General features: G+C 58.5%; 1 protein-coding gene across 6 annotated transcripts in view; it reads left to right on the forward strand.

Annotated features, from left to right (window-relative positions):
* The window catches only part of SLC29A4 (solute carrier family 29 member 4), a 29,798-nt gene extending 17,831 nt beyond the window's left edge, over positions 1 to 11,967 (forward strand). For 5 of the 6 annotated variants that reach the window (XM_055346462.2, XM_063708082.1, XM_031013505.3 and 2 more), the window contains exons 6-11: positions 2,720 to 2,794; positions 4,686 to 4,948; positions 6,729 to 6,867; positions 6,980 to 7,167; positions 8,162 to 8,402; positions 10,538 to 11,967. In XM_055346462.2, the coding sequence (XP_055202437.1) occupies positions 2,720 to 2,794; positions 4,686 to 4,948; positions 6,729 to 6,867; positions 6,980 to 7,167; positions 8,162 to 8,402; positions 10,538 to 10,680 (1,049 nt within the window). In that variant the 3' untranslated portion in view covers positions 10,681 to 11,967. The remainder of the gene's footprint in view (positions 1 to 2,719; positions 2,795 to 4,685; positions 4,949 to 6,728; positions 6,868 to 6,979; positions 7,168 to 8,161; positions 8,403 to 10,537) is intronic. The other variant, XM_055346468.2, reaches the window with a different exon arrangement.
* The last annotated feature ends 678 nt before the right edge of the window (positions 11,968 to 12,645 follow it).

Genomic DNA, 12,645 nt, shown 5'->3' on the forward strand with positions numbered 1-12,645 from the left:
GCAATGGCTTTGATCTGACTTTGTCACCCAGGCTAGAGTGCAGTGGCATGATCATAGCTCACTGCAGCCTCAACCTCCTGGAGTCAAGCCATCCTCCCACCTCAGCCTCCTGAGTAGCTAGGACCTCAGGCACATGCCACCAAGCCTGGCTAATTTTTAAAAATTGTTTGTAGAGACGGGGATCTCTCTATGTTGCCCAGGCTAGTCTTGAACTCTTAGCCCCAAGCAATCCTCCCACCTCGGTCTTCCAAAGTGCTGGTATTACAGGCATGAGCCATCGTGCCTGGCCTTTCAAACTTTTTTTGAAAACTACTTTTTATTTTGCAAAAATTTCAAACCTACAGAAAGCTTGCAAGAATGATACAGTGAAGTCCCATACGAGCACTCTCTCCCCCTCTCCCTCCACCCCGTCTCTCTGTACTTAAATTTCTCCCTAAGTATATATAAATATACATATTTTCCCTTGCACCATTTGAGAGTTAGTTGTAGATGTCGTCACCTTTCTTGCCTAATTACTAATACTTCAGAGTGTATTTTCTACCAGCCAAGACATTTCTTTCCTTTTTTTTTTTTTTTTTTTTTTTTTGAGACAGTCTTACTCTGTTGCCCAGGCTGGAGTGCAGTGGCACGATCTCAACTCACTGCAACCTCCACCTCCCGGGTTCAAGCGATTCTCCTGTCTCAGCCTCCCAAGTAACTGGGATTACAGGTGTCTGCCACCATGCCAGGCTAATTTTTGTATTTTTAGTAGAGACGGGGTTTCACCATGTTCCTCAGGCTGATTACGAACTCCTGACCTCAGGTGATCCGCCCGCCTCAGCCTCCCAAAGTGCTGGGATTACAGGTGTGAGCCACCGCGCCCCACCCCGATAATGTTCTTTATAGCATTTTTTTTTTTTTCTGACCCAACATCCTCTCTAGATTCATACCTTTCCTTTAATCCAGGACGGTCCTTCACCCATCCGTGTTTCATGGTAGTGACATTTTGCAAGGGTCCAGGCCAGGCTTTGTAGACTTTCTTTTTTTTTCTCTCTTTTTTTTTTTTTTGAGATGAAGTCTTTCTCTGTCGCCCAGGCTGGAGTGCAGTGGCACGATCTCACCTCACTGCAACCTCCGTCTCCCAGGTTCAAGGGATTCTCCTGCCTCAGCCTCCCAAGTAGCTGGGACTACAGGCGCCCACCACCACACCTGGCTAATTTGTGTATTTTTAGTAGAGATGGGGTTTCACCATATTGGCCAGGCTGGTCTCGAACTCCTGACCTTGTGATCTGCCTGCCTCAGCCTCCCAAAGTGCTAGGATTACAGGCGTGAGCCACTATGCCTAGCCAGCTTGGTAGACTTTCAAACTCTTTTTGACCATGACTTCCAGGAAGAAAGCAATACATTTTATATTACGGCCCTGTAAACACGTGTGTGTATTTATAAATGACGTCAAGCCTTCGTGAACTAATACTCCCAATACTACTGTTCTGTTTTGTTAAAAAACAAAAAAAATGCTGTGACTAGATTTTATTTTTTTAGAGGCAGGGTCTCACTCTGTCGCCCAGGCTGGAGTGCAGTGGTGGGATCATGGTTCACTGCAGCCTCAACCTCATGGGCTCAAGGGAGAGGCCAGGCCCCCCACATAGCTGGGATTACAGGCACAGGCCACTGCACCCAGCTAATTTTTAAAAAATTTTTGTCTCCATGCATGGTGGCTCATGCTTGTAATCCCAGCATTTTGGGAGGCTGAGGCGGACAGATCACGAGGTCAGGAGTTCGAGACCAGTCTGGCCAACATACTGAAACCCCGTCTCTACTAAAAATACAAAAAATTAGCCGGGTGTGGTGGTGTGTGCCTGTAATCCCAGTTACTCGGGAGGCTGAGGCAGGAGAATCACGTGAACCCAGGAGGCAGAGGTTGCAGTGAGCCGAGATCGCACCACTGCACTCCAGCCCAGACGACAGTGCGAGGCTCTATCTGGAAAAAAAAAAAAAATTGTAAAGACAATATCTCACTTTGTAGTCCAGGATGGTCTTGAACTCCTAGACTCAAGTGATCCTCCCTTCTTAGCCTCCCAAAGCACTGGGATTACAGGTGTGAGCCACCATGCCCAGCCTTGACCAGAAGATTTTAGTTAGACAAAGACTGCCCCTGAGGCTACTTCCAGGGCTGGATTTGCTAGACTCCAAGATAGGGGCCTGTGCACTTCTATTTTCCCTAGATCCTGATGGATTTCTGGCTGTAGTAGTTAGGATGAGAGGGGTTATTACTGTATAACAAATTAGGCCAGAAATCTCAGTGGTTCCATAGAACAAGCCTGACTTCTCGCTTTTGCTTCCTGTCTTCTCTGGAGGGTGAAGGGTGTTATGCTCCATATGGTCTCTCAGGGCCTCAGGCAGACAGTCCTCTCCCCACTCCGTAACACATGGCCTCTCCTGTCCCTGCCCATGGGAAAAAGAAAGGTTGAAAGTCCATGCAGACTTTTCACTGCCTTGCCCAGAAGTGATGTGTCATTTCTGCAGACGTTTCATCTGCCAGAGCTTGTCAATGACCCTGGCTGACCCCAAGGGTACACTGGCTGGTGTTCCTACTGCTGCGTGTCAAATCTCTCTGCCATTAGTGGTGTTAACGGCTATTTACACACCCTCGTCCACCAACACAGTTCTCTGGTGCATTTCTCCCAAGTTGACAGGTGATAATGGTGCCTCTGGGTTTTTCCTCTCTCTCTCTCTCAAGTGCAGCAATCCAGCTTCTACGGGTACACGGGGATGCTGCCCAAGCGGTACACACAGGGGGTGATGACCGGGGAGAGTGAGTATCTGCAGACCCCCCGGGGAGGGGGTGCTGGGCTGCCCTGGGCTCTGGAAGCTTCTTCCCAGGGACTCCCCATGATGCGCCCCGGTCTGGGAGGGAGGCTCACAATCCCTGGGCAGACTGAGCTAGGGACAGTGATCACCATCTTTCCTGGCCTGGCTGGGGGTAGAAAAGGGGTGCACTCCCACATGGGGGGGACATGTGGGCCCACACATGTGTGTGCTGTGTTTCTGGGGTGTGTGATCCTTTGTGATCGGGGAAGCTTATGTCTCTGAGCATGTGGCTGGGTGTGTGTTTGGTAAGTCTGTGTGTGCGCGTGTGTTAGGGGGTGGGCCCCGTCCACGGCCGTGATGTCATGCACATCACACCATGCCTACAGCATCACGCTCTCCTTGCAGCCACGGACACACAAGCCACCCCCTGGTCAGCACCCCATGTGGGTGTCTCATGGGCTTCTCAAACTCACGTCTCCTCCACCCACCCTGCCACTCACACCCACCCCTTCTCAGCAAATGGCACCCCTTTGCTCACGCCTGAACCTTACATGACATCCGGCCCATCTCCAAGTCGTAGGTCTGTCCCCTGGCCTCCAGCCCCTGCAGAGGGGCAGCACTGGCCCCGGGTACCGGCACCGTGTGCGTGGAAGCCCCTCCCTCTCAGGGTTCGCAATCTTCCTTCTGTGCCTGGACCGGCCCGGGGTCAGTGCTGCCCAGGCAGGAAGCGGAAGCCCAGGTCAAGACCCACGTGGGCCTGGCTCGTTTCTCCCGTTGGGGGCGTTCTGCAACCCTCTGCCTGGTGCTGAGGTCGACCAGATGCCCCGGAGCTTCCAGACTCCCACCTGGGAGGTCCTGGTTCCTGTTGCTGGCAGGTAGATTTTGTGGTGTGGCTGAGCGAGAGTGGGTGCAGAATTGTGCCGGCACACTGATGTCGCGTGGTTTATGGAGTCAAGGGCCCCGCAGAAAAGACATGCTCAGAGCCCTGTCCACCCTCACGGGGTGGCCCACCCCAAGGCCCTCCCTCCCGGCCTCCTGACCCTAATCGCGGCTTCCAGCGCCTCAAACATGAGCACTGAGCTCACAGCAGCCCCTGGCCAGGAACACCCGTCCCCAGGCTGCACTCCCGGCCCTGTCCTGCAGACCTCCGCGTCAAAGGTCCCCAACGGGACAGGGGTCCTCTAACTGCCCCCCACCTCTGCGCGCCCTCTGTTCCATTCCTTTCTGCCCCGTGCCTGAATCACGCACAATCTTGTTGCATCCATCCTCTTCCCACCCTGCGCCCGTGTGTCATCGTGGCCCTACTGCGTCCTCAGAGCAGGAGGGTGCAGCGACACGGCAGGCACTGGGTAAATGCCCCACGGTGGGAGTGTGTGAGCGGCGTCGGGGTGGGGCTGCTGTGAGGGGCAGCTCCTGTGGGCAGCTCCTCTTGTGGCTGGGGCGGAGCTGGGGGCACCCGGAGTTGGGGCGGGAGAGACGGGACTCAGGACTTAGAGGGAGCGGCAGGGGGCGGGGCTGGGAAGGGAGGTGGGGTGGGGAGCTGGGGGAGCGGGTTGGACGGGGCTGTGCGGGGCCAAGTTGAGTCGGGGGGTGTGGGTGGGATGCAGCTGGGCGTGGCTGAGTGGGGGCGGAGCTGAGTGGGGGCGGAATGCAGCTGGGCCACTCATTGTAGGAATTGCTGGAAGGGGCTGGTGGAGCAGGTCTGGTTACGGGAGTTGGGTGGTGGCAGTGGGCGGGGCCGGCGGTGATGGGCGGGGCCTGTGGGTGGGGGCAGGGCTGGTGGTGGAGGGCGGGGCCGGTGGGGAGGGGTCTGTGTGTGGGCGGGGCGGGGGCGGGGCGGGGCGGTGCGGGGAGCTGGGAGGATCAGGCCCCGGCCCACTGTGCACGCCCCCCAGGCACGGCAGGCGTGATGATCTCTCTAAGCCGCATCCTCACGAAGCTGCTGCTGCCTGACGAGCGCGCCAGCACGCTCATCTTCTTCCTGGTGTCGGTGGCGCTGGAGCTGCTGTGTTTCCTGCTGCACCTGTTAGTGCGGCGCAGCCGCTTCGTGCTCTTCTATACCACACGGCCGCGCGACAGCCACCGGGGCAGGCCAGGCCTGGGCAGGGGCTTTGGCTACCGCGTGCACCACGACGTTGTCGCCGGGGACGTCCACTTCGTAAGTGCGCACCGCCCACCTCTGTTCCCTTCTCTGTCCCCACCCCTTCGTCGGGAAGTACCTGGGGCCCAGCCTCTCACCTGCATCCCAGACTGTGGCCTCCTGCTGCGGTGGAGACTCCTTCCTGCCAGCCTCCTTTATTCTGTGTACTCTTACTGATGTGGCTTCTTACTGGCACCTCACGTCTCATGGCCTAAGGCCCCACTCCACCCGCATCTGTGGTCCGGGGATCTGCCCAGCTGCTGTGTCCCACGGCGTGGGGCGTGCATGGCCCCTATCCGCAGTGACACTCCACATGATGTACACTAAAGTTTCCATCCCTGGGACAGCCCACGTTCGTTCTGAGGGTCTCAGTCCTCCTGGCTGCGCCAGACCACGTTGAAGAGTCCTCCTGCAGGCTCAGCCTGGCAGCAAACTCTCTAGGAAGCTCACACCCTTCCTCCCTAGAGACGGGACGCCAGGAGGAAAGTCAGGGCTCAGGGATAACCCTGGTTTCCCTGAGGGAATGTGGCGGGGCACCCAGAATTTCCCACAGAAGTCGCCAGCCAGGAAAGGGAGTGGTCTCCCAGGTGGGGATAGGCGGAGAGGGAGGGCCAGGGGCTTGGTTCTGTGGCCCGTGGCTCTGCTGGGCTTCCCTGTCACAGCACAGAGGCACTGCCCCTACGGGGTCCCCAGCACAGACAGCCCCTGCCAGGAGGTGCCCTATCCCACCATCTCTGGGCAGGCAGCGGTCCTTAGGGGGCTGGGGTGCTCTCTGGTGGCAGCAGCACTGCACAGCCCCCCAGGCTCAGGGCCGGCAGCTGTACAGGCTTGGGGACACCTGCAGGGTGAGGTCAGGAGTGCCAGGCCATGCAGAGGCGGGGCGAGGCAGCCATTGGTCCTCGTTCCTGAGGGTCCGGAACCGGAATGGTCATGCAGGCCTTGATCCAGTGAGTCACCTGGGCCCTTGGCGGAGACGCTGAAGTGAGCCAGAAACACCATCCCCAGAGGAGCCCCCAGACCCAGAGAGGGGCCCAGGATGGAAGGGGACAAGCCAGGGCAGGGGTGCGTCCCTCTCATGGTCAGGGAAGTTCCCTGAGGGGCTTTTGGGCTAAGACCTGACCAACAGGAAGGGTGTTGGGGCAGAGGGAAAAGCGTGTGCCGTGGCTCAGAGGCTGGGAGGAGCTCCGTGTGTTTGGAGGAGGGGAAAAGCAGAGAGGTCATAGGGGACCAGATGCTCTGGTTGGTTTGGTCAGAGGCTGGTAGAGGGTTCACGGGAATGATGAGATGGAATTTGCTGCATCAGAAGTGTGAGAGAGAGCCAGGCGCAGTGGCTCACACCTGCAATCCCAGCTATACAGGAGGCCAAGGTGGGAGGATGGCTTGAGCCCACGAGTTTGAGATCAGCCTGGGCAACATAGCAAGACCCTGTGTCTACAAAACAGAAAACGGCAAAAAAAATTGGCCTGGGGTGATGGCGCATGGCTGTAGTCCCCGTTACTTGGGAGGCTGAGGTGGGAGGATTGCCTGAGCCCAGGAAGTTGAGGCTGCAGTGAGCTGTGACTGCACCACTGCACTCCAGCCTGGGCAACAGAGCAAGACCCTGTCTCTAAAACAAAAAAGAAATGTGAAGTGAGAGACCTTGATAAAGTGGGGGAGGGGTGTCTGCACACAGTAGGTACCACCTGAATGTCAGCGCCAGCCCTAGTGCGGCTCTTCTTCTGATTGGGCCTGGATTCCTGGCCCGTGTCTCCTTTCCTCCCCTCCACTCCAACCCCATCCCACTCCGTCCTCCCTCCAGGAGCACCCAGCCCCGGCCCTGGCCCCCAACGGGTCCCCAAAGGACAGCCCAGCCCACGAGGTGACCGGCAGCGGCGGGGCCTACATGCGCTTTGACGTGCCGCGGCCAAGGGTCCAGCGCAGCTGGCCCACCTTCAGAGGTGAGTGCGGGGGTCCTCTGCTGCCCTGGCTCTGGCACCCAGGCAGGGGGTGGGGGAGGCAGGCAGGGGTCCCCGTGGGCGCTGCCTCTGACCCCCGCCCGCCACCCTTCAGCCCTGTTACTGCACCGCTACGTGGTGGCGCGGGTGATCTGGGCCGACATGCTCTCCATCGCCGTGACCTACTTCATCACGCTGTGCCTGTTCCCCGGCCTTGAGTCTGAGATCCGCCACTGCATCCTGGGCGAGTGGCTGCCCATCCTCATCATGGCTGTGTTCAACCTGTCAGACTTCGTGGGCAAGGTGGGCTGCCTGCCCTGCCCGGTGTCGGGGGACGCCATGGGGTGGGGGTGACAGGGAGGCCCTGGCCCATCCGGGAAGGGTTCTGAGTGAAGGATGCATGTGGCTCCCAGGTGGAAAGGGCAAGAGCCATGCGGTGGCGCCATCCCAGACAGTGTCCTCTGGAGGGCGGCCCTGGCCTGATCCCACTGGGGCGCTCCGGAGTGTCAGCTGCATCTTGGAGGAGAGGCGTGGCCCTCACCCTCTCGCCTCACGGTCACAGGTCCCCCGGGGATGAGCACAGGAGGATGCCCCAGAGGGGACCCAGAGAAGGCAGGGACACTCAGAAATGGTTCAAAGAAATGGCCAGGTGCAGTGGCTTATGCCTGTAATCCCAGCACTTCGGGAGGCCAGAGATGGGTAGATCACTTGAGGCCAGGAGTTAGAGACCAACCTTGCCAACATGGTGAAACCCCGTGTCTACTGAAAATACAAAAATTAAATGGACGTGGTGGAGCGTGCCTATAATCCCAGCTACTTGGGAAGCTGAGGCAGGAGAATCGCTTGAACCCAGGAGGTGGAGGGTGCAGTGAGCCGAGATCGTGCCACTGCACTCCAGCCTGGGTGACAGCACGAGACTCTGTCTGAAAAAAAGCAAGCAAACGAACAAAAAAATCACTCAGCCAGCCGTGGTGGTGCGTGCCTATGGTCCCAGCTACTCGGGAGGCTGAGGTGGGAGGATGGCTTGAGCCCAGGAGTTTGAGGCTGCAGTGAGCCACCATCGTGTCACTGCACTCCAGCTTGGGAGATAGACCTATACCCTGACTCTAAGGGAAAAAAAATGTAAGTGGAATTTGGGGGGTTTTAGAGGGGCAATCCGGAGAAGGGCAGGGGTGCAGGCTGAGCTGGACAGGCCCAGGAGTATTTAGGGATGGGGATGTGGCTGGAGGCTGTCGGGGGTGTGAGGGGAGTGGGGCTGTGGCCAGGACAGGGCGCCCACTTGCCTGGCTCTCTGCAGATCCTGGCAGCCCTGCCCGTGGACTGGCGGGGCACCCACCTGCTGGCCTGCTCCTGCCTGCGTGTGGTCTTCATCCCCCTCTTCATCCTGTGCGTCTACCCCAGCGGCATGCCCGCCCTCCGTCACCCCGCCTGGCCCTGCATCTTCTCACTGCTCATGGGCATCAGCAACGGCTACTTCGGCAGCGTGCCCATGATCCTGGCAGCAGGCAAAGTGAGCCCCAAGCAGCGGGAGCTGGCAGGTGAGGCCCGCGGGACGTGGGGGTGGGGGCGTCCTCCCAGCAGCGCAACGCCCCCCTCGCGAGGAAACCCAGGCCAGACCGCAAGAAGGTGCGTTTGGGTTCCGGGGGTTCAGGACAGTCAATGTCTGGGAGGCCGTAGGTGTGGGGACATTCTCAGACACTTCATTCACTCGTTTATTCGTTCGTTCATCCCACAACTACTTGGTGAGCCCCTCCTGTGGACCAAGTGCTTTTCAAGGCACTGGGGACACAGTGGCGACAAAACGGCGCTCCCCGTGCTGTGGGACTGACTGTCCAGATGTGGAGGCAGCCCAGGCCAGGCACAGTGGCTCGTACCTGCAATCCCAGCACTTTGGAAGGGCAAAGCGGGCGGATCACTTGAGCCCAGGAGTTAAAGACCAGCCTGGGCAACACAGTGAGAGCCTCTCCTCTCTACAAAAATGTTTTAAAAATTAGCTGGGTATCGTAGTGTGTGCCTATGGTCCCAGCTACTCGGGAGGCTGAGATGGGAGGATCACTTGAGCCCAGGAGTTGAAGGTTGCAGCTGTGATCACGCCACTGCACTCCAGCCTGCGTGACAGAGCAAGATCCTGTCTGGGAAAAAAAAAAAAAAAAAATCCCAGATGGGCACGACTGGTTGAATGGCAGTAAGTCCTATGGGGAAAAATAAAGCAGAGAAACAGGAGTGATGGGATGGGAGAGTCAGACTCAGGAGCCAGCAGTGTAAATGGAGCAATCTGGGAAGACCTCACTGAGGAGGTGACTTTTGAGCAAAGACCTGGAGGAGGTAGCAAGGGAGATAGTCATGTGAGGCTGCAAGGGAAAGGCATCCAGGAAGAGGGAACAGCATGTGCAAAGATCCTACGGCACTGAGGCCAGGGGATGGAGCAGAAGAGGAACGGGGTTTGATGGTTGATAAAGCATCCCTCCAGCTGCCGTGGGCATGGAGGTGAGTGAGGAGCTACTTCACCAGTCCAGGCCCTTGAGAATGGGGCTCAGACCTGGAGGAGGTCAACATGGCACTGGGAGGTGCCGGATTCCAGGTCTTGTTTGGACGGCAGCCCACAGGACCGGCTGATGGGTTGAGAGGCAGGGTGTGAGAGAGGGAAGGGGGCTCCAGGTTTGGGGTCCACGGCTCAAGGCAAGAAGGCTGGCACTGGCACAGACTGAGATGGGAAGGGGCCTCGTGGGGAGGGGTTGGGGTTGGGTTTGGGACTTGGTACGTTCCAGGTGCCCATGGGACATCCCAAATTGTCCCTGATAGGGAGGAAGCTGTAGGTCGGAGAGTGGAGATTTTTTTTTTCTTTTTAGATGGAGTCTTGCTCTGTTCCCCAGGCTGGAGTGCAGTGGCACGATCTCAGCTCACTGCAACCTCTGCCTCGCAGGTTCAAGCAATTCTCATGCCTCAGCCTCCTGAGTAGCTGGGATTATGGATGCCCCCCCACCATACCTGGCGAATGTTTGTATTTTTAGTAGAGGTGAGATTTCACCATCTTGGCCAGGCTGGTCTCGAACTCCTAACCTCAGGTGATCTGCCTGCCTCAGCCTCCCAAAGTGCTGGGATTACAGGTGTGAGCCACCATACCTGGCTGAAACTGGAGATTAAAACGGGGAGGGTTGGGGCCAGGCGCACTGGCTCAGGACGGTGTTTTGGGAAGCCAAGGTAGGACTATCGCTTGGGAACAGCCTGGGCAGTATAGGGAGACCGAGTCTCTACAAAAAATTTTTTTACGTTAGCCAGGCATGGTGGTGCATGCCTGTGGTCCCAGGTACTCGGGAGGCTGAAGTGGGAGGATCGCGTGAGCCCAAGAGGTCAAGGCTGCAGGAAGCTATGGTTGTACCACTGCACTCCAGTCTGGGCAACAGAGCAAGACCTTGTCTTTAAATTTTAAAAATGGGGGCTTGGGGGACTCAGAGAAGCAGGCAAGGCCTGGAGTGCATAGCAGATGGCCTCGGGAAGAAGGAACGAGGAAGGACAGGATCCGGAGAGGGTGCTCCCAGGAGGAGCGATGGGGCAGCGGGTCCTGGAGGGGTGGCACGGTTCATGCGGGTGTCACCGCACCTCACACCCGAGCAGCCGTGGCCACCAGGTGGCTGCCCTGGCCCTGCTCCCCTCAGGCCAGTGTTGTCCACAGGGAACACCATGACCGTGTCCTACATGTCAGGGCTGACGCTGGGGTCCGCCGTGGCCTACTGCACCTACAGCCTCACCCGCGACGCTCACGGCAGCTGCCTGTACGCCTCCACCGCCAATGGTTCCATCCTCGCAGGCCTCTGAGCCAGCCCCGCCCACTGCCAGGGACGCCGAGGGCCTGACCAGGGGCCCCGAGGCCTGAGGGCCCCTCCCCTGTCCCCACCTCAGTGCCTGCGGGGTCCTGAGCCTCCCCCTGTGCCAGCAGCACCACTCCCTCAGGGTCCAGCCATCCCCCACCCCGGACTGAAGTTCTGCAAAGTCCTTCGAGGACCGGAACACGTTTCTGCAACCCGGGGCTCTGGCCAGCACTGTGTTCTGTGTTTGGTCTCACACCTGCGTCTACCTTCCATCTGTGTCCAGCGGCCCCGGCTCCAGCCCAGCCAGCACTCTGCAGGGTCACACGCACCGTGTCCCCACCCAGGACAGCAGATACCCGCCAGAGTGTGCGCGCCCAGTGACTGCACCCCGGCCCTCATCACCCACTGGCACTGATCGGGGCACCGCCTGGCCCAGCCTCTACCAGGGACCCCTCCTCATGAACTCTGGAGCCCTGAGAGGAGAGGGGCAGCCCCCCACCTTGTCACCCTCAGGGCTTCCCCTTCTGTCCTCATTCTTAGAGACTGCTTCTCCCAAACATAACTCATTAGCCATGAAGGAGTCGGAGCCCTGGACCCGCCTGCGGTCTGCATCAGCCTCTGGGAAACCACAGCGGTGATGCCAGCTGGGCACGTCAGGACCTCCCCACACACCCACGCGATGCCACAGGTCAGGGGGCCGTGCCTGACTAGGGAGCCCTCCCATTGCCTTCCTGGCCTGGGATAGAAGAGGGGAGGTAAGTCTGGGGGCTACGAAGCCGGGCCCCCACACCCTGGCTGAAGTCAGCTTGACCTAGATCTTGACCCTCATCCAGCAAGGGACCCGACAGACCCAAGGGTCCCTAGAACGTAGGGAGGGGCTGGGGGTCACTCCAGCCCGGGCCTCCCAGAACACCAGGCCCGAGTGTGTGGCACCCTGAGGTCAGGGGATCCTAAGGGTGTCCTTCCAGAGACGGCGTTTCCAGGGGGAGGACCACCCCCCCTTCCAGATCCCCGGCCCCGGCTGTGACTGCCCTGTTTCACCCCTGCTGTGTCCCGTCACCCGTCTGTCCACTAACTGTACCGCACTGGCCATTAAAAGATGAAGGCAGACCGCTGCACCGCCGCCTGCAAGCAGAGTTTGTGCGTGGACGGGGGCTGGGACTGCCATCTCGGGATCCCAGTGGAACTCGGGCTGCCGCGCATAAGCCGGTCCTCAGTCTTCCCATCTGTGAGGTGGGCCGGGTGGATCAGGGAGCAGGAGGGTGTCCTCACACTGGGTAGGCTTGGTTTGTGGGCAGGGCTGGGTGGTGGGGTGAGAGCTGGGAGCACTTGGGGTTTGTTGCTCACCTTGATGACCTCCCCCAGTCTTCGTGAGGATCAGGGAGGATGGCCGCATGCAGCCCATTTGAAGGGGAAATGAAGTGGGCGGGGCTTGGCCCCTGCTCCTCGGGGACTGCACTGCATCCTAGCAGTCAGAGCCTCCTGGCCTCGAGCCTCATCCCTTTTGCTGATTTGTGCAATTTGGACAAAATCCTGCTCTGTTCTGTGCCTCATTTCTTTCTTTTTTTGTTTTTTTTTGAGACTGAGTCTTGCTCTTGTCGCCCAGGCTGGAGTGCAGTGGCACGATCTTGGCTCACTGCAACCTCCGCCTCCCAGGTTCAAGCAATTCTCCTGCCTCAGCCTCTCAAGTAGCTGGGATTACAGGTACGCACCACCACACCTGGCTAATTTTTCTTGTAGAGACCAGGTTTCACCATGTTGGCCATGCTGGTCTCGAACTCCTGACCTCAAGTGATCCACCTGTCTCATCCTCCCAAAGTGTTGGGATTACAGGTGTGAGCCACTGCACCCGGCCTGTGCCTCATTTTTGTTTTTTCTTTCTTTACGAGACAGACTCTCGCTCTGTCACTGAGGCTGGAGTGCAGTGGTGCCATCATAGCTCACTGCAGCCTCCACCTCCTGGGCTCCAGTG

The sequence above is a fragment of the Gorilla gorilla genome, chromosome 6 (genome assembly GCF_029281585.2).
Source record: "Gorilla gorilla gorilla isolate KB3781 chromosome 6, NHGRI_mGorGor1-v2.1_pri, whole genome shotgun sequence".
In the NCBI taxonomy this organism is placed as follows: Eukaryota; Metazoa; Chordata; class Mammalia; order Primates; family Hominidae; genus Gorilla; species Gorilla gorilla.